This window comes from Saimiri boliviensis, chromosome 14 (genome assembly GCF_048565385.1).
Source record: "Saimiri boliviensis isolate mSaiBol1 chromosome 14, mSaiBol1.pri, whole genome shotgun sequence".
Taxonomy (NCBI): Eukaryota; Metazoa; Chordata; class Mammalia; order Primates; family Cebidae; genus Saimiri; species Saimiri boliviensis.
In genome coordinates, this window is record NC_133462.1 from 41390809 (window position 1) to 41409852 (window position 19044).

At 58.6% G+C, this 19044-nt stretch overlaps 1 protein-coding gene across 4 annotated transcripts in view; it reads right to left on the reverse strand.

Annotated features, from left to right (window-relative positions):
• KDM4B (lysine demethylase 4B) overlaps positions 1-19044 on the reverse strand; it is a 181708-nt gene that overhangs the window by 111418 nt on the left and 51246 nt on the right. For 2 of the 4 annotated variants that reach the window (XM_039465931.2, XM_039465928.2), the window contains exons 2-3: positions 18546-18628; positions 4091-4256 (exon numbers count right to left, since the gene is read on the reverse strand). In XM_039465931.2, the coding sequence (XP_039321865.1) occupies positions 4091-4231 (141 nt within the window). In that variant the 5' untranslated portion in view covers positions 4232-4256; positions 18546-18628. Of the gene's footprint in view, positions 1-4090; positions 4257-4944; positions 5270-18545; positions 18629-19044 lie in introns of all 4 variants that reach the window. The other 2 variants (XM_074384759.1, XM_039465929.2) reach the window with 2 other exon arrangements.

Below are 19044 nucleotides of genomic sequence, written 5' to 3' on the forward strand. Positions count from 1 at the left end.
TCGAAAGAGTGCCTTGGGCGACTTTGTCATCTGTCCCCTCCTCGGCGGGCGCTGCGTAGTAAAGACATCTGGGAGCCACGCGGGAGGCTCCAAACACCCCCACGGCGTCTGCGCCGCACACACGGAGCCACACTCTAGGTGCCACGCCCCAGGCAGGTGCTGACAGGCGGCGTGAACGAGGGCCACTTCCAGCTGGGCTCAAACCCGAAGGCTCTGGGGAAATCCCGCAGGGCGTGAGAGGACAGAAGTGACAGCCCACATTCCTGCCAAGGCGCGGATCCAGGAGGAGGGCTCCAGGCGGGAACATTGAAAAGAAGGCAGTGAAAGCTGCTCAGGACGATCCCACTGCCACACGTGGGCCTTCCAGGCCTGGGGCGGTCCCCAGAAGTCCCTCACACAGGGCTCCCGGGAGGCCAGCTTCAGCCGGGGCCAGGGGGGCGACAGGCCGCACGCCAATGGTGAGAGGCAGACACCAATGAGCAGTACAACTGAGGGTGGCCAGGGCCTGCCTGCTGGTGCCCACCTGGGATGGGGCACCAGAAGCTCCCACCCCTCCTAACAGGACCCCAGACAGGGCCTCCTGGGGCTCCTCTCACCCCAGTGCTTCCCAAGTGACTGGGGACACCTGGCTGTGGAGGCCCCAGCAACGCAGGGGAGTGGGGTTCCCAGCAGCCAGGGCAGCGCGGGCTCCAGTGCCCTCTCGGGGCTGTGCCCGCAGCCCCCACCCCGCCCCAGCTCCATGGGGTCTATAGATCTCTGCTGGGGGGAAGTGGGGATGTATAACCAAACACAGCTTTGAAGGAACCAGGAAACCCTCCAGCCCCACCCCCACAGGCAGGCGTGCACGCACACACAGACACAAAGGGTGGTCAAGTGGGGAGACCAGGGTGAGAGGGAGACCCTGACACCCCCACAGCTCACTCAGAACCCACAGGGGCCTGTGCTCCTTCTCTGAAGAGGCCAGCTGCTCCAGCCAAGGACCCCCTATTTGGAAGATGCAGGGCTGCCCAGGGCCAAACCAGATGCTTCCCTGAGCCCATCTGTCCCCACAGAGCTGCACAAGGGGTGTGCGAGTGCCACACACGGGTGCCAACGTGACTCTGCAGCTGCCAAGCTCTCTGGGCTGTGTGAGCCGCCTCCCCCTCTGTCTCCCGTGTGCACACACATGCACAGAGGCACACATGCAGACAGGCACACACATGCACATAAACGCGCGCACACACACACACACACACACGCATGCACACACACATATCCCCTCCATGGCACGGGCCCCAGGCAGCCCCTACTGCCCAGCCCCCTCCATGGGTTTGAAAAAGGATTCTCTGCATGCATCCCAGGAAAAGCAGCACAGGAGAGAGGCTGCTGGAGGGGTGTGGGGAGTGAGGCCGCTGGAGGGCGTGGGAAGGAACACGCAGAACACAAGGCAGGAAACCACACTCCCCACATCGGCCTCCCTAAGACCCTGGCACCGAGAATCTCAAAGGGGAACTGGCCGTGGCGGCGGGGGGGCGTGGCGCAGAAGCCTGAAGCCGCAACATCGGGGCTGAAAGAGGCGGCAGCAAAGGAGCCAGCGAGGGAGGGGCGACACGGAGGTGCCGGCGTGGGAGATGACAGTCCAGCCGGGAGGCCGGGCCCCAGGCCGCCGTGTGGAGGAAGAGAGCCGGAGAAGCCAGGGCCACAGAGGCTGGTGGGAGGTGCGGGATGAGAAAGAAGGGACGGGGTGGGCCTTCGAAGGTGCCCCAGGAAAGAGCGCGGGCAGTCTGACTTCCCACAACTTCCTGACGTCAGGACGCCGTGGATCCCAAACCAGAAAGAGCTGCTGCATCCTGGGAAACGCGGAAGTAGGTCAAGGGCAGGAGACAGAGGCAAATGGATAAAGGGAGGCCATGCCTGTCCCCCGCCCTACAGGCGCCAGGGAGAAGAGCAGGAGGACCTGGCCCCTTCCTGGGATGGCAGCCTGCAGCCTGGAGGGCCAGGGAGGATGGTTTACGATCAGACAGGAGAACGGAGCGAAGGCTTTTAAAAAAAGAGAACTGAAGCCCGGCCGGCAGCAGCCAGCAAGGTTCCGCCCCCGACACAGATGTGCTGCCATTCCGACATCGTCACGCTGTGTCACAGACAAACAGCAAGCTTGGTGATGCACACCTGTGGTCCCAGCTACTCAGGAACAGAGGCTAGAGGATCGCTTGAGCCCAGGAGGTCGAGGCTGCCGCGAGCCATGATCACACCACTGCGCCCCAGCCTGGGCAACAGAGCCAGACCTCATCTCAAAACAGAAAACACATCCACCTTGGCGGGAAAAAGACGGCGTCAGACGGCTTCCCTCACTCTAGGGCTGGGAGATGAAGACCTAACGACGCAAGTCTGGTACTGAAAGATCACTAGGAGAGAGACGAATGCTAATGACAAAATCCACCAAAGCCAGGAGAGGGGGGGAGGGCCAGGAGATGCCGGCGGCCTCCGCGTCAGCACACTGCGGCCCTGGGGCCAAATCCAGCCTCTTCTTGCTTCTGTATAAGCATTTAAGAAGGCTTTTTTCTTTGGTTTTTCTTTTCTTTTTTTCATTTTTAAGTGGTTGGGGGAAAAGAAAAAAGAATACTACTTCAGAACACGTGAAAACAGTATGAGTTTGCACTCTAGGGTTCAGGAATAAAGTTTTATTGACACAGGGCTTCGCACTTTCGTTTACACGCTGTCTGGCTGCCCTGCGGTCTGGCTCGCAGAGCCCAGGCGTCCAGCCTCTGGCAGTGTGTAGAGAGCGGGAGCCCCGGCCTCGCTGAGGAAGAGCAGTGAGCATCACACGGCAGGCAGCCGGAAGAACCAAACGCAAAGATGATTCTGCTTCCAGACGAGAGATGAGCACTGCCCGAACAGGCTCACACCAGAACACAGAGACTCACGGACCGAAGCACCCACCTTCGGGAACCGTGAAGCGTGCAGAAGAGCAGCACAGACGTTTCAGTTTGTTTTGTTTTGGAGACGGGATCTTGCTGTGTCCTCCAGGCTGGAGTGTGGTGGCGCAGTCTCAGCTCACTGCAGCCTCAACCTCCCTGGCTCAAGTGATCCTCCCACCTCAGCCTCCCAAGTAGCTGGGACCACAGGCATGTACCACCATCACAGCCGGCTCATTTTTGGTATTTTTTGTAGAGATGGGATCTCACTGTGTTGCCCAGGTTGGTCTCAAACTCCTGGCCTCAAGCAGTCCTCCTGCCTCAGCCTCCCAAAATGCTGGGATTACAGGCCTGAGCCACCGCACCCAGCCGAACAGCACAGTATTGTAGATACTTAGCTCGTGGGGTTGGGAGTCTCTGTATTCACACGCACACACAAACACACGTGCACAAAACGCCGGAAGAGAGACAGAAGACCCGGTAACAGTGCTGCTTCCGGGTAGAAGATGGGAGGCTGGTCAGGACACAGAGGAGACACTGGCTGCTCTCTGCCTGTACTGCTGCACTGTTCGAAGTTTCCAGACCCAGCCACTGCCATCTCAAAAACACTGTTTTCTGTTTGGTTTGACTTGGTTTTTGAGACAGGGTCTTGTTCTGCTGCCCAGGCAGGAGTGCAGTAGCACGATCATAGCTCACCGCAGCCTCTAATTCCTGGGCTCAAGCAATCCTCCTGCCTCAGCCTCCCAAGTAGCTGGGACCACAGGCATGCGCCACCACACCCAGATAAAAAACAATTGTTTGACTACGCAAGTAAGGCCTCCTCGGGCACTGGCCACCCTGAAAGGCTTCCTAGACTCCTGCCATCCCTCAGTGACACATCAGCTCCCAGCCGGAATGCCCTGGTGGCCGCTGCCCACTGGACTTCACTGCAGCGCAGCTGTGTGTCCTCACCACCACCTGCCAGCTCCCTGGAGCCCGGGCCTGCACTGGTCACTTCTCAGGTCCAGTGCCTAGAACGGTGCCTGGCAGACCATCAGAATGCCATCAACAGGTGCGTGTCTGTGAGCTGAGTGGCCCCAAAACAGTCCGTGTACACGGGCCTCGCCTGTGGGGCCGGCGGAGCTGGGACCTGGGAAGTCTGCAGCCCCCAGGCGCAGGCTGATGGAGGGCCGCGCTGGGGCCAGGACGTCACCCACCTTGGCCAGGCCCGCCCGGTGGGCCCCCTGCGATTCTATGTAGGCCACGTATTTGTTGAAGTCCTTAAATTCCTCCATGGTTGGGCGAAACGTCATGATTTTGCAGCTGGGGTTCTGGGCGCCATGGTCCTCAGACCCCATGGCTACAGCTGTGCGGGAACCACACCTGTGGAGGAAGACGAGAGAGGTGAGCCAGCGGCGCCGCCACGCCCAGCCCTCGGAGCCCGGCCTCCCTCCGAATGGAGCGTCTAAAAATACCGCAGCACAGCCGCCAGGGGGACAAAGGCGGCCGGGCCCTCGCGGCCGAGCGGGAACAGGAGAGAAAACCAGGAGCACCCCATCTCTCTGCTGAGCACGAAGGGCCCGAGGGCTGCAGCTCCCGAGAAGCGGAGCTGTCCTAGTTTCTAAGGCCAAGACGACCCCGGCAGCACGTGCGCTCATGTTCAGCGGGGCCTCGGGAGAATGGCTTTCTGATCAGGGACGCCCCCGGGGTGCTGGCGTCTACCGCAGATCGCTCTCTCTGCTCTGAGCCAGATCGCACGACAGGCAGAGGCACCTACAGGTTTTCAGAAGCCAGGGGGGGCCACGGCGAGGGTCACACACTCAAGGGCAGGGGAACCCACCCCTCGGGGCTGGCCTGTGGGTCACAGGGGGCTGGACCGGCTGCTGCCAGCGGAACTCAGGCCCTGGCAGGAACCCTGACCCAGGAGAGCAGGAGGCCAGATCGGGACAGCTCATTTCCCACCACCACAGCTGCCCAGAGTCGCGGGGATCATAAACCAGCCGGCCGGCCCACACGGAATGGGGAATCGAGGCCGAGTCTCCTGGCCAAGTGATTCACCACTGGCAACCACCTGGAAATGTCGGAATCACACTGTCCTATCCACAGGGGCTGCAGGTGGGAGCAGCTCCCTCCTGCCCTGAGAGGGCAGGAACTGGCAGGAGCTGGTAGGAGCTGGCAGGAGCTGGAAGGAGCTGGCAGGAACTGGCAGGAGCTGGTAGGAGCTGGCAGGAGCTGGCAGGAACTGGCAGGAGCTGGCAGGAGCTGGTAGGAACTGGTAGGAGCTGGTAGGAGCTGGTAGGAACTGGTAGCTCAGCCTCACCAGGAAGAGGCTTCAATCACAGACTCAGGGGAATGGTCCTTGGCAGGTTAGTCTCCAAATACCAGGCAGAATCCCTCTAGGATTTGGAAATGATAAGAAGGACCCAAGTGTGTACAAACCCAAAAACTTAGAGAAAACTTAACAAAATCCACCTCCCCACCCTGTGACCCCTGAAGTCATCCAGGGCATGGAAAGCACAGCAGGGAGCCGCCAGTCAGTCCCAGGAGCTGGGCTCCTGGCCACCAAGGCACAGCCACCCGCGCCCAGAGGCACTCCTGGCTGTGGGCACTAGAGGGCAGCACGCACCCAGGAATCCCTGCAGGGTGGCTCGGCGGCCCCAGCTGGGCTTGCATAGGTGTCCAGAACCTCCATCCAGGCGGAAGCAAACCCGGGGTGTCCCCGGGCTCCCCCCACTGCCCTGGGTCCACCTGTACCCCGCCTGCAGCATACAGGGCTGATACCCAGCACTGAGCCCCAGCCAGGCTGCTGCTGAGAGACCCACCAGGGTTGATAAAACCCGGCAGCTCCAAGCTCCTGTCTTGGCTGAGGCCACCCTTGCTCAGAGCAGAGTCCTCAAGATGTCTCCATGGGGTAGCCACAAAGCCAGTGTCTGAACAGGAGGCCCTGAGTGCACCGTGGACAGCACATGGCCCAATCACGGGAGCTGCCTGTGCCCAGACCAGCCTCTGATAACGAGGGGCCTCCTAGGCCACCACACTGTCCCAGTAGGCCCCTCGCCCACAGCCAAGGCCCAGACCTAATCCTCCCCGAAACTGCACCAGCCCCACAGGCCCAGCGATCCCCCTCGCGCTGCACCTGCCCTCCCGCTCTCACCCAAACAAGGCCATGCAGTGCTCACCCAGGCCTGCGTGTTCCAGACAGCAGAGTGTGACAACAGACAAGACTGTCCCCAGGGAGCCACCGGCTCAGAGGAAGCAGAGGCCGCAGCTGGACCACTGTGGGACCCTCGGTGCCGGCCTTCGCTGGGCACTGGTGAGGGCGGGTATGGGAGAGGAGGGAGGAGGGGGCGGCAGAATGCCACTCTCTCGGGCCTCCCGCTGGTCCCCAGCCCTCAGAGGCGAGGCACAAGGCCTGAGGCCGTCCCTGGATCTGCCGCAAAGGGTGCCCAGATGCGGTGGTGGCCACAGTGGTCCCCACATTGGCACGGTGTCCCTGACTCTGCTCTGTATGTCACAGGTGGTGACACAGTCGACTGAGCTTACGAGCAGGGCGCGGAGGCCCACAAGGGGCGGTCGTGGGCCTAGGCCACACAGGAGGTAGGCAGCCGGGCTGCATGTGGCGTCAGGGCACTGTCGTGACTGCACGAGTCTCCCCCTGTGCTCTGGCACCTGGTGAAGCGCTGGGCCCATCTGCACCTAGCAGCTCTCGTCCTTGGCTGCCTCTCTGCAGACGGCTCACGCATGGCCTCTTCCTGCCCGCAGTGACCCGCTGCAAAGGCCATCAGCTCCCGGGAAGCTCTTAAGAAAGAGTGCTATTGGGGGCTGGTCCACCCACCCTCTGCAGGCTCTGACCTCCAGGTCATCAGAGCCCGCCTGCCCCACAGGCCTGGCCGCAGGGTGACCTGTGCAGTGCAGAGCCTGCGACACTCCGCACACCAGCTCCACCCAGGAAGGACGGGGCCTGCGGCAGGGCTGGGCGGCCCAAGGGACGTCTCAAAAATAGATAAATAAATAATAAAATGGGGGCTCCCCACACCTCGCAGGGTTGAGGGCTCATCTGCAAAGCTTGTGGCCACAGCTGCCGGCAGCACACACTGCAATGCTGGGTGACAAATGCCTGTGGCAGGTTCTGCATCAAAAGCCACGCTGGGGGGACCCAGAGAGCCCTTCCATCTGGAGCCGCTCCCTGCAAAGGTGCTCAGGCACTCCACCCACCGACGCCCCGGGGCAGCTGTGTCCACTTTTTAAAAAATTATTACTGTTTTTTGAGACAGCGTCTGGCTCTGTTGCCTAGGCTGAAGTGCAGTGGCACAGTCACAGTTCACTGCAGCCTCCACCTTCTGGGCTCAAGCAATCCTCCCGCCTCAGCCTCCCAAGCAGCTGGGATCACAGGTGTGTGCCAGCACACCTGGCTAATTTTTGTACTTTTTGTAGAGACAGGGTCTTGCCATGTCGCCCAGCTTGCTACTAACTCCTGGCCTGAAGTGATCCTCCCACCTTGGCCTCCCAAGGTGTTGGGATTACAGGCATGAGCCACCGTGCCTGGCGATTTGTGCCTTTTGAAACAACATTGCTTAGGAGGTAAATTACAAAGAGGAAAACTAAAATGGTTGACAATCCCCACACTCCATGACCTTGACGCACATGCAACACAGCTCGACAGTGAAGAGGGGATGCACTGAAACGCGGCCCCGCGGCCGGCCTTCCATAGCACCAGAACACGGCAGACAGGTGGCACATGACAGCTTGGGGGCTCAGACACCCTGGAAGGGCTAGATGAGCTGCCTGCAAACAGAGACACACTCGAGACGGGGCCACGCCAAGGGGGGCTCTCAACTTGGTGCATAAAAATGCACCAAGGCTGGTGGGCACGGTGGCTCATGCCTGTAATCCCAGCACTTTGGGAGGCCGAGGCAGGCAGATCACTTGAGGCCAGGAGCTTGACACTAGCAAGGGCAAGATAGTGAGGCTCCGTCTCTATAAAAAATACAAAAATTAGCGAGGTATGGTGGTCTGCACCAGTAATCCCAGCTCGGGAGGCTGAGGCAGAATTGCAGGAGGCGGAGGCTGCAGAGCAGAGATGGCGCCACTATACTCCAGCCTCCCAGCCTGGGCAACAGGAGTGAAGCCCTGTCTCAAAAACAAACAAAAAAACGGGCCACGGACTTGGGTAGACAGCTCTCCAACACAGACAAACAGGCAGCGCGCACAGGAGAAGGTGCCCAGCGGCACTCAGTGCCAGGGAAAGGCACGTGAGAATCACCCCACACCCACCAGGACGCCAGCATCAGAACGACAGATGGTCACGGTGTGGGTGGGGATGCAGAGACACCAGGGCCCTCAGACACAGGCAGGCAGGAGGGTGATGGGGGCAGCTGCTCTGCAGGGCGGCCTGGAGGTTCCCGGGAACGCCACACATCAATCCCACTTGACCCAGCCATCTGACTCCTGGGCATCTGCCCCAGAGAAATGAAAGCACCCATCCATGCAGAAACTCGTACCCTACGTTCCCCAGCAGCACAATTCACACCAGCCCTTAAAGGTGGAAAGAACCCACGTGTCACCAGCGGAAGAATGCATCAACACAACACGTCCAACCTTGCAGTGGAGTATGACACAGCCACGAACAGGAGCGGGGCTGTGACACAGGCTCCTCCATGTGGGTGAACCTTGAGGACGTCGCAGTGAGAGAAGCCAGGCACAGAGGCCATGTGCCACCCCCAGGCTACAGGCCTTCTCTGTGGGGAAATGAACATGTTCTCCAACTGACTGAGGGCCAGGCATGGGGCTCACACCTGTAATCCCAGCTACTCGGGAGGCTGAGGCAGGAGAGTTGTTTGAACCTGGGAGGTGGAGGTTGCAGTGAGCCCAGATCCCGCCATTGCACTCTAGCCTAGGTGATGAGAAACTCCATCTCAAAAAAAAAATTAAAAACAGAGTGAAGAAAGCGAGGAAGGAAGCATGGAAAAAAGAAAAAAATAATGTTCTCTGCATTTGCAAAAGAAGAGAGAAAAGCAGTGCTCTCCTCAGCTCAGAGGCCAAGGAGACAGCCCCAGCCACGCAGTGCACACGGCAGCTTCACCCGAGACCTTCTGGCTTGGGCACAGGCGGGAGGCATGGGAAACAGTCAGGTGTGAAGTGGTGGTGGGTTTCCACGGTCGCAGGGAGACACGTCCATCTGGTGATGTGGGGAGGGCACCACGACGCCTGCTCTGCGTATTTAGCAGCCCTGGCACAAACATACAAGCGGAAAGAGACACAGGGCCACCACGCCGCGTCGGCCTCTGCCGGCCTCTGCCTGGTGGCACCCTGCACCTGCCGGCCACTCACAGTGCTGCTGCCAGGCCCACCCTTCCTCGGAGACCCCTTTCTCCATCTCCTGCTCACCGGGCGCTGGGTCTCGGGCTGCAGTGAAGGCCCCAGCTGGGCCAAAGGAAGCCTCGGCTGCCCCGTGGTGTGACCTGAATGGAGCCGGGCCAGCATAGGTCCCGACAACTGGGGCCCTCGAACCCTGCTCCCACTACCCTGCCCTATCCTTGAAGATTCTAGATGATAGCTAATGCTGCATGAAGGGGGTGGCAGTCAGCTCCTATGGACACCAGGGCAGCGGGAGGGAGGGATTTTATTCTCAGCTGTTGTTTGAATTTCTCTCAGTACCCTGCTAGCAAGTTTTTACAAAAGCAGTAACGCTCGTGATACAGACCCGATTTCAAAACCACAAAACGGCCTTGTGCCCACTCTGTGCTGGCCCCAGCCTCCCCACCGTGACCCAGCCCACGGGCAGCTCGGAGCCAACTTGCCGGCCTCTGGAACCCACCTGGTCCCTGGAATCCTCCTCCACTGAGCAAACGTGCAGGCCCCACCACTGCCTGGCAGCGTTTCGGTTCTGGGACAAAACAGGGCCCAATCTGGACGCTGACTAAGGGCATCAGAGGAGCGAGCAAGAGCTTCGGAGACGATGAAGGCAGGCGTAGCGGCACACGCCTATGATCCCAGTGCTCTGGGAGGCTGAAGCGGGAGATCGCTTGAGCCCAGGAGTTTGAGGCCACAGTGAGCCGTGACTGCACTGCACTCCAGCCTGGGCAACAGAGCCAGATCATCTCAAAACACTTTTAAGGCCGGGCACAGTGGCTCACACCTGTAATCCCAGCACTTTGGCAGGCCAAAGCCGGAGGATCACATGAGGTCAAGGAGTTGGAGACCAGCCTGAATAACATGGTAAAACCGCGTCTCTACTAAAAATACAAAAATTAGCAGGGTGTGGTGGTGGGTGCCTGTAATTCCAGCTACTTGGGAGGCTGAGGCAAGAGGATCTCTTGAACCCGGGGGGGCGGATGTGAAGAAAAGAAACAAGGAAGAGAAAGACAAATGAAGCTGGCTGGGTCCGAGCGGGCTGGGTGGCAGAGGGCCCGCATCCGGAACTGACTGTCAAACACGCAGGGGGCGAGTCCCGGGAAGTCCAGGGCAAGAGGAAGGTCCAGGCAGGGGGAAGGACCCAGCGACGCCAGGGAAGAGCTAAGGCCCGAGGCAGGGCAGCAGGGCCCGTGGAGACGGCGGCAGGCTCAAGGCTAGACGGGGTGGGCCCTGGGGCTAGGCTGCAAGGAGCCTGCCCCTCCTGTGGGGTTGGAGGGGAAGCCGACAGGCAGTTGAGAGCAAGGAGACACAATCCAACTGAAATTTCTAGAAAGCTCCCTCTGACTGTGGGAAGCAGACTGCAGACAGGGCTGGCTTCCAGGGCATGCAGCCCCCCTGGGTACCCCCAGCCCTGCTCAGTTAAACACGCAGTTTAAGGCCCAGCTGGCCTCATCTGAAGAGCCTTCAGGTTTTAGCACGGGGAGCCTGTGGCTTCATTTTACGTAGGGCCCACAGATTCTACAGCTGCTTCTGGCTGGGGGACCAGAGAGGAGGCCAGGGGCCAGGGCAAACTGGGCTTGGCAAACCTCTGGCCTCGGCCCCCCACAGTGCCGGGATTATGGGTGTGAGCCACCGCGCCCAGCCCTGGGTTTCTTCCCTAATGGGAAGTGGGGACTCAGGACAGACCTGGGTTCCCTGGCCCTCAGCTTAGCATGGAAGGCACTCAACCCAACCCAGCTCTCGAAATCTCTAATAACAGGCCGGGCGCGATGGCTCCTACCTGAAATCCCTGCACTTTGGGAGGCCAAGACGGGCAGATCACGAGGTCAGGAGTTTGAGACCACCCTGACCAGCATGGTGAAACCTCGTCTCTACTAAAAATACAAAAATTAGCTGGGCATGGTGGCTCCTGTAATTCCAGCTACTTAGGAGGTGAGGCAGGAGAATCCCTTGAACCCAGGAGGCAGGGGATGCAGTGAGCCAACATCGCACAGTGACACGCCAGCTTGGGCGACAGCGCGAGACTTCATCTCAAAAAAAAAAAAAAACCTCTTAACAACAATAAAGGTCCCTTTCTCCCCTCTACTCATTTTGAGGCCCAAGAGCAAGCTTTTGGTTAAACTACAAACCAATGAATGACATGCTTCAAATGGGTGACTTGTATGGTTTGTAAGTTATAGCTCAATAAAGCCTTTTTTTTTAAGGCGCGGTGTGTTCAGGGGACCCTGCATGCGTTGGGCCAGGCCTGGCTCCTCAGCCCTCCTGCGGTGACCATGCTCCCAGCCCAGCAGCTGCCACGTGGGACCCGAAGCTGCATCTAATGGGTGTTCCCACCCTGGTGGTCCTGCACGGCTCTTCTGCAACCCAGTAGAGGAAGGAGCAGGGTCAGGCCAGACACTGGTGACAAGAGGGGATCCTTCCAGCCGGGCTAAGCAGGGCCACATGCTCCAGCCTGGGCTGCTCTCCTGGTCACTGACACACCTGGCCCAGGGACATCCTCCCGGGCTGCCACCCTAACCCTGCAGTCTTCAGATGCAGGGGCTTGGCAGGGGCCTTCGGGTGGGGACAGTCTGGCTGACCCCATCAGGCCTCCACCACACCTGCACTGGCGCTGCTGGGGCGGGGCTGGCGTCTTGTCCACATGCTCCCAGGCCCCACAACTTCCCCTGTCCCCAGGATCCAAGGATTCTCCTTGACCCAGAGTCCACTCTGGAATCGAAGAACCTGGGAGTGGGGCGGGATGCAGGGGTGTTGGCTCAAGGGCTACCCAAGAAACGGCCAGGTGACAGCTTTCAGCCGCCACCTGATGGTGGCCACACCAAAACTGATGACAAAGAATCGGTTTAAAAAATGAGAAGGCCGGAGGCGGGGGCTCATGCCTGTCACCTCAGCACTGCGGGAGGCCGAGGTGGGTGATCACTTGTGGCTAGGAGTTCAGGACCGGCCTGGGCAACATAGCAAGACCTCATCTCTACAAAAAATTTAAAAATGCCTCGGGCGTGCTTGTGCACAGCTGCAGTTCCAATCACTCAGAGGCTGAGGTAGGAGAATCCCTTGAGCCCAAGAGATCGAGTCTGTGGTGAGCCCAGAAAGCACCACTGCCTGGGACAGAGTGAGACCCTGTCTCAAAAAAAAGGCACCGTGGCTCAAGCCTGTAATCCCAGCAGTTTGGGAGGCCGAGGCAGGTGGATCACCTGAGGTCAGGAGTTCGAGACCAGCCTGACCAACATGGAGAAATCCTGTCTCTACTAAAAATACAAAAAGTAGCTGGGCGTGGTGGCACATGCCTGTAATCCCAGCTACCCAGGAGACTGAGGCAGGAGAATCACTTGAACCTGAGAGGCAGAGGTTGCAGTGAGCTGAGATCGTGCCACTGCACTCCAGCCTGGCTGACAAGAGCAAAACTCTGTCTCAAAATAAAAAAATAAATAAATAAATTTTTCAAAAACAGAGTGCATTGCTTTTGAAAAGTATCAGGGGTTCTGTGAGTAGGAAGTGTGGGGGCTTCCTCGGGTGCTGGCCCTCTTGCCCCACCTCCTGCTCCCACCTGTCCCTGTCTTGGGAGGGCTGGCCGTCAGGTGAAGCCCCACACCGCCACAGTGAGTCCCAGCCAGTCCCTGTCCCAGGAGGGCTGGCCGTCAGGTGAAGCCCCACGCCACCCCAGTGAGTCCCAGCCGGTCCCTGTCCCGGGCCACCCCAGTGAGTCCCAGCTGGCCTCTGGCCCCTGTGCTGCCATCTCTCTGGGTTCCCACTGCCAAAGGACAGTTCCCAGCAGGGACCAAGGACAGAGGAGCCCCAAGCCAGACGGCCCAGGAGGAGCCCACGACGCCGCCAGGCTTCCAAGTGAAACCTGGCCACAGAGACGGTGTAAGAATGCCCCTCGGCCCCAGCCCCGGGCATATGGCCTGGCACCACATCACATCCCACAAGCAGCTCCAAATGCCTCCCCTGGCAAGACCAGGATTCACTTGTCTCTGGTCTGATCTACGTAACGGACCCTCAGGCAGGAAAGAAAACAACTTGGCACCAGAACGTTCTCTGCTTCATCCTACTCCAGAGAGCACCAGCGCATGCCAGCTTCCTCCGCTCAGGGCCCTTCCTCTACCTCTGCAGCCACGGCGCCGCCTCTTCCAGCCTCTCTCTGATGCTTGCCCTCCTGCCTCTTCTCATGAGGACCTGCTGAGGACATCGGGCTCCCCGGAGCATCTGGGCTCATCTCCCAGCTCAACGTCCTTCAGTCAGTCCCACCCGCAAAAAGTCCCTTTTGTCATTAAAGGTAATATATTCATAGGTCCCAGGGATTAAGATGTGGACATCTATGGGGACCATTATTCAGTCCACGACTGCCATGTGAAAAATACACCATGCAAAGAAATAAGCACACTTTGTACCCATAAAAACTATAAATTAAAACTAAAAAAAAAGCACCAACCCCCACGTCCCTCCAAATCCTCCCACCCAGAGAGCGCGCCTGCCCAGCGTACCTCAGGGAGGTTGAGCACCGCTGCCTGCGCTCACTAGACGGGAGCTCGGTTTCCGGGGAGGCTGAGCACCGCTGCCTGAGCTCACTAGACGGGAGCACAGTTTCCGGGGAGGCTGAGCACCTCTGCCGGCGCTCACTAGACGGGAGCACGGTTTCCGGGGAGGCTGAGCACCGCTGCCTGAGCTCACTAGACGGGAGCACAGTTTCCGGGGAGGCTGAGCACCTCTGCCGGCGCTCACTAGACGGGAGCACGGTTTCCGGGGAGGCTGAGCACCTCTGCCGGCGCTCACTAGACGGGAGCACAGTTTCCGGGGAGGCTGAGCACCGCTGCCTGAGCTCACTAGATGGGAGCACGGTTTCCGGAAAATCAGACGCTGGAGTGAGCTCTCCCAACCCAGTGCCCTTTAACACCAATACCTGGAGACGGAGCTCCAGGAGGTAGAGCAGGAACAGCCGTGTGTGTTCCCAGAACTAACTCCTGGACTGTCTGTGGGGGCAGCCAGCAGCCTGAGCGAGGCAATTGGAAGCGGGCTCCACTTGCTGGCGCCCCTGCATCCTCAGCCTGCCTCCTCCTGAGGCCTGGGCTCCGAAAGGCAGGATTGCCAGGTCATGAGATTTGCAGCTCGTTACTTCCTTCAGACAGTCAGGCCTAAGCGTGGTGAGACAAGCAGGCAGACCAGCCTCAAGACAAAGCCACAAGATGTGAGCCACGAGGAGTGAGCCACGCCTGAGCACAGTGGCCCTTGAGCAGAGGTCCTGTGCCTTATGCCCTGCGTGCCCAGGAGAGCTGGCGTAGGGAAGGACAGGCATGAGACCCAGAGCTCCCGGAGCCCGCCACTAATCCCCAGGAGACGAGGGACCAGTGCCACACTCTCAGAGGGAACACGGTACCCACCTATGCTGAATGAGTGAGCCGAAGAACAAAACCCTCACAAGGAACATGGCCCAAGCCGCCACCTCCGGCGACTCAACTCTGTCCATAAAACCAGGGGTTTGATCCAAGCTCAATGTCCAGTCCTTTCGCCCAAGGACCCCCGAACTCCAGAGGAGAAAACAAATGGGCAATCACACCTCCTCCCTGCTTGGGGGCCCATGGAAAGCAGACAGAGGCAAACGAAACACATGTGCCAAGTCTCTTAAATTAAAAACCTGTGCCAGGCTTGCACTCTACTCTTTCCCTTTGGCATTTGTTTTACTGATTTGATTTAATTTTGTGAAATAGGGTCTTGCTGTATGGCCGGGGCCGGAGTGCAGTGGTGCAGTCACAGCTCTGCAGCCTAAACTCCAGTGTGCAATGGTGCAGTCACGGCTCTGCAGCCTGAACTCCAGTGTGCAATGGTGCAGTCACGGTTCTGCGGCCTGAACTCTAGTGTGCAGTGGCACAGTCACGGCTCTGCGGCCTGATCTCCAGTGTGCAGTGGCACAGTCACGGCTCTGCAGCCTGAACTCCGGAGTGCAGGAGCCTGAACTCCGGAGTGCAGTGGCACAGTCACGGCTCTGCAGCCCGGAACTCCGGGCTCAAGCCATCCTCCCGCCCCACAGGGGCATGCCACCACACCCAGGTCATTTTTGTGTTTGTTTTGTAGAGACCGGGTCTCGCCATGTTGCCCAAGCTGGTCTCGAACTTCTGGGCTCAAGCAATCAAGGCCACCTGCCTGGGCCTCCCAAAGTGCTGGGATCACAGGCATGAGCTGTCATGCCCAGGCTGGCATTTGTTTTAGTTAAAAGAAAAAAACAAAAGCTGCCCTCCTGGTCATGACACCTCCCAAAACGGCCCATGACGTCGGAGTGGCCCCACCCCAAGAGCTGAAGGACACAGGGCCGCCTGGTGCGAAGCCCCCGTGTCTTCTTTGTTTTCGTTTTTTTCTGTTTGTTTTTGAGACGGTTTCACTCTTTCACCCAGGTGGAGTAAAGCGGTGCAATCTCAGCTCACGGCAACCTCCACCCTCAGGTTCAAGTGATTCTCCTGCCTCAGCGTTCCCAGTAACTGGAATTATAGGGCACATGCCACCACATCAGGTTAATTTTCGTATTTTTACTAGAGACGGGGTTTCACCATGTTGGCCAGGCTGGTCTCGAACTCCTGACCGCAGGTGATCCACCTGCCTTGGCCTCCCAAAGCGCTGGGATGACAGGCATGAGCCACCGCACCCGGCCAGGCAGGGGTGTTTTCTAGCAGCCCCCACCCAACACTATCTGTGCACACAGACAGAAAGCAAGGTGTTCAAAGTGTGCTTGGTTACAGTGCAGGAAAAGTTACGAGGCCTGAACAAGAAAACCTAGCGTTCTACTTGGGAAGAAGAAACCATCATGACTTAATACTTGAATAAGCCAAGCAACAGCTCCAGGGTGGGAATGGAGAAAGTGGGGACTATTCCGAGAGACCTTTCAAAATCAGAGGCAGCCCTCGTGCCCCGCTGGTGGGAGTGCGAAACGGCGCAGCTGCCCTGAAAATGGGTGGGCGACTCCTGAGAATGCTAAACAGAAGATACCACAGGACCCGCGATTCCACACCCAGGCATCGACTCAGGGGAAGTGAAATGCATTTCACACCAACACCTGCACACCCAGGTCCACCACAGCACGGTCACAACAGCCAGCGAGGAGGCCACAGGAACGCCATCAGCAGGGGAGGGGCCGCACGGCACACCACACGAAGCAGAATGCAACTCAGCCATGAAAAGGAGCCAGGCTCTGACGCAGGCCCCGGCGCGGATGAACCCTGAGCGTGTCACGCAAGCACCGGCGTGGATGAACCCTGAGCTTATCGCGCTCAGTGAGAGACGTCAGGCACAAAAGGCCACACAGTCCGCGATCCCATTTCCATGAGCTGTCCAGGACAGGCCGGGCTGCAGAGGCAGGAAGGGGATGTCTGGTTTTGGGCGTGGGGTGGGATGGGGAGTAAGCGCTCATGGGGACAGAGCTTCCTCTGGGACAATGAGATGCTCTGCAAGTAGCGTGATGCCAACAACCTCCAAATTATAGCCTTTAAAGTGTGAATTTCATCTCAATAAAAGTTACTTTTTACAAAGTGAAGGCTGCCTATCTGGGGCCCTGCCAAACCACAGCCAGCCCACATGGTGTGCCCTGAGGTCCTCCTCGGAAGCAGGCGCCAGGCTCCCTCGCTCCTGTCTGCCGGGCTCTCCCAGAGTACTTTCTAGCACCTCCTGGTCGCTGCACTCAGCACCTTCGGATGTAAAGTGGGTTTATCAAGGACTATGTGGTGAACTGCAGCAGGATGAGGTGACTCATGCCCGTGACCCCAGCACGCTGGGAGCCTGAGGTGGGAAGGTTACTTGAGGCCAGGAACTTGAGACCAGCCTGGGCGACACAGCAGAGACCCTATCTCTACAAAACAATGTTTTAATCAGCCAGGTGTGGTGGTGCACACCTGTAGTACCAGCTACTCAGAAGGCTGAGGCGGGAGGATCACTTGAGCCCAGGAGGTGGAGGCTGCAGTGAGCAGTGACCGCACTCCAGCCTGGGTGACAGAGCAAGACCCTATCTCAGAAAAAAATAAAGCTAACTGACAGGGCAAGGGGCTTACTTGGTTTGTGTACATTAATTTTGGTACAAAGAAAATGGCTGAGTTTTAGAAAATTGTCGAAGGGTAAAAGCAAGATTTCAGGAGGCACAGACAGAGCTGCCAGTTTCCAAACCAGGTCACCAAGGGACTTGTCCACCCTGCCCAGACGGCAGTAAGCTAACCTGGATGAGGGAGGTGCATGGTCATCTGCACAGGCCCAGACGGGAAATACCTTCAGATGCACAGGCCATGCCCTCCGTTCCAGCTATTCCCGCCTCCTACCGTGAGGAGCAGGCAGCCAGAGACAATGCACAGGTGAATGGACACGGCCACGTGCCAATACACTTTATTTACAGAAACAGTCAGGGGATCAGATTGGGTCCAGGGACCACAGTTTGCCAGCCACGTGCCCAGAGCCTCTTCCTTTATTTCATGCCTTCCAAAGGGAGGCTGGGCTCTGCCACCCTCCTCGAGGTCCTATTCATGGTAGAACAGAAAAGGCACCCACAAATGGCGCAAGGGCCCCGGCTCAAGTCCACACTCGCCCTCGTTAGCTGCAGGGGGCCCTGAACAGGCGCCTTCCTCCCTCTACACAGGGAAGCGGTGCAGACTCCAAGAGCGATGCCACAGCACCCAACGGAGCTTTCCCCAGCGCTCTGCCAGCCACCACCGCCTCTGCCTCAACAGGAGGACCGGGCACTGCGCATCCCACATCTGACACCCTCCTGCAGGTCATCTGCGCCTTGTGGGCGTGGCCAGAAGGGATGAGGTCACTCTCTCTCTTCTCCTGAGTGGCCCCTCGGGCTGCTACCAGAGGTACCTCTTTAAACCCACCGTCCTTGGCTTATAAGAAAGGCACAAGAAAGCCCAGGGCAGCCGGGCCGCAGAACTATCCTAAAGGCATTTAGAAAGGAGCCCCTATTTCTAGATACCCCTGCTCTAACTGCTCCCCACTTCTGGCAGTGTGCATGAGCCCAGGCATCCCCAGGGCCGATACTCATGAAGCAGACAGGGCAGTGGGTCCTGGGTGACCCCAGTGTCTCCCGAAATGTGAAGTGAGGGTGGGGTGGTTCGATGCCGAAGGGTGAGATGCAAGCCCAAAGCAGACAGACCTGCAAAAACTTCCAGAGGAACCTCCCTCCTGTGGCCTGTAGGCTCCTGTCCGAGCACAACTCGAGCCTGACGTCCCAGGAATTCAGAGCTCGGCAGGCCACCCGCTTCTCCCTGGCGGGCCACCCAGGGAAAAGGCCACAGCCTTCTGGGCCCTGGTCCTGTGGGGACACGGGGGGGCCAGGTCCGTGTTACTTACTTCCGGATGGCGAGGTTCCCGGGTGGAGGTGCTCCAAAAATTGGCTAGGATTTGTCAGGCGCCTCCAGCAAGGGTGACGGTTCCTAAAACGTGCATATAAAAGCATGATTAACTAAACTGATCGCACGCTCAAGTTTTAATTCTAAATCTGACTCCCGCCAGCTGCACACAGCACGAGCACACTTGCTTTATTCAGATGTTCCACATTCCTGTCAATTTTTAACAACGCAAAAATCTGTGACTATAAGCACTTTACCCAGTCAAGTTTCCAATGAGGGCCCACTTTAGGCTCAGCTCCTGAAAACCAGGGCTGAGGCAGCGAGAGCACCCATGAACAGTCAGATGAAACCAAAGAAGCTTCTGGACGCCTTAAGACACAGATACAGACAGGCACTAAGAGATTTGCAAGAAGTTTTGTCCCCCAGCCCTGCCACACCAAGAGGCAGAGCACAGAGAGAGGGAGGCAGGGGCAGGGGCTGCGACCCCGCAGGGGCCAGGG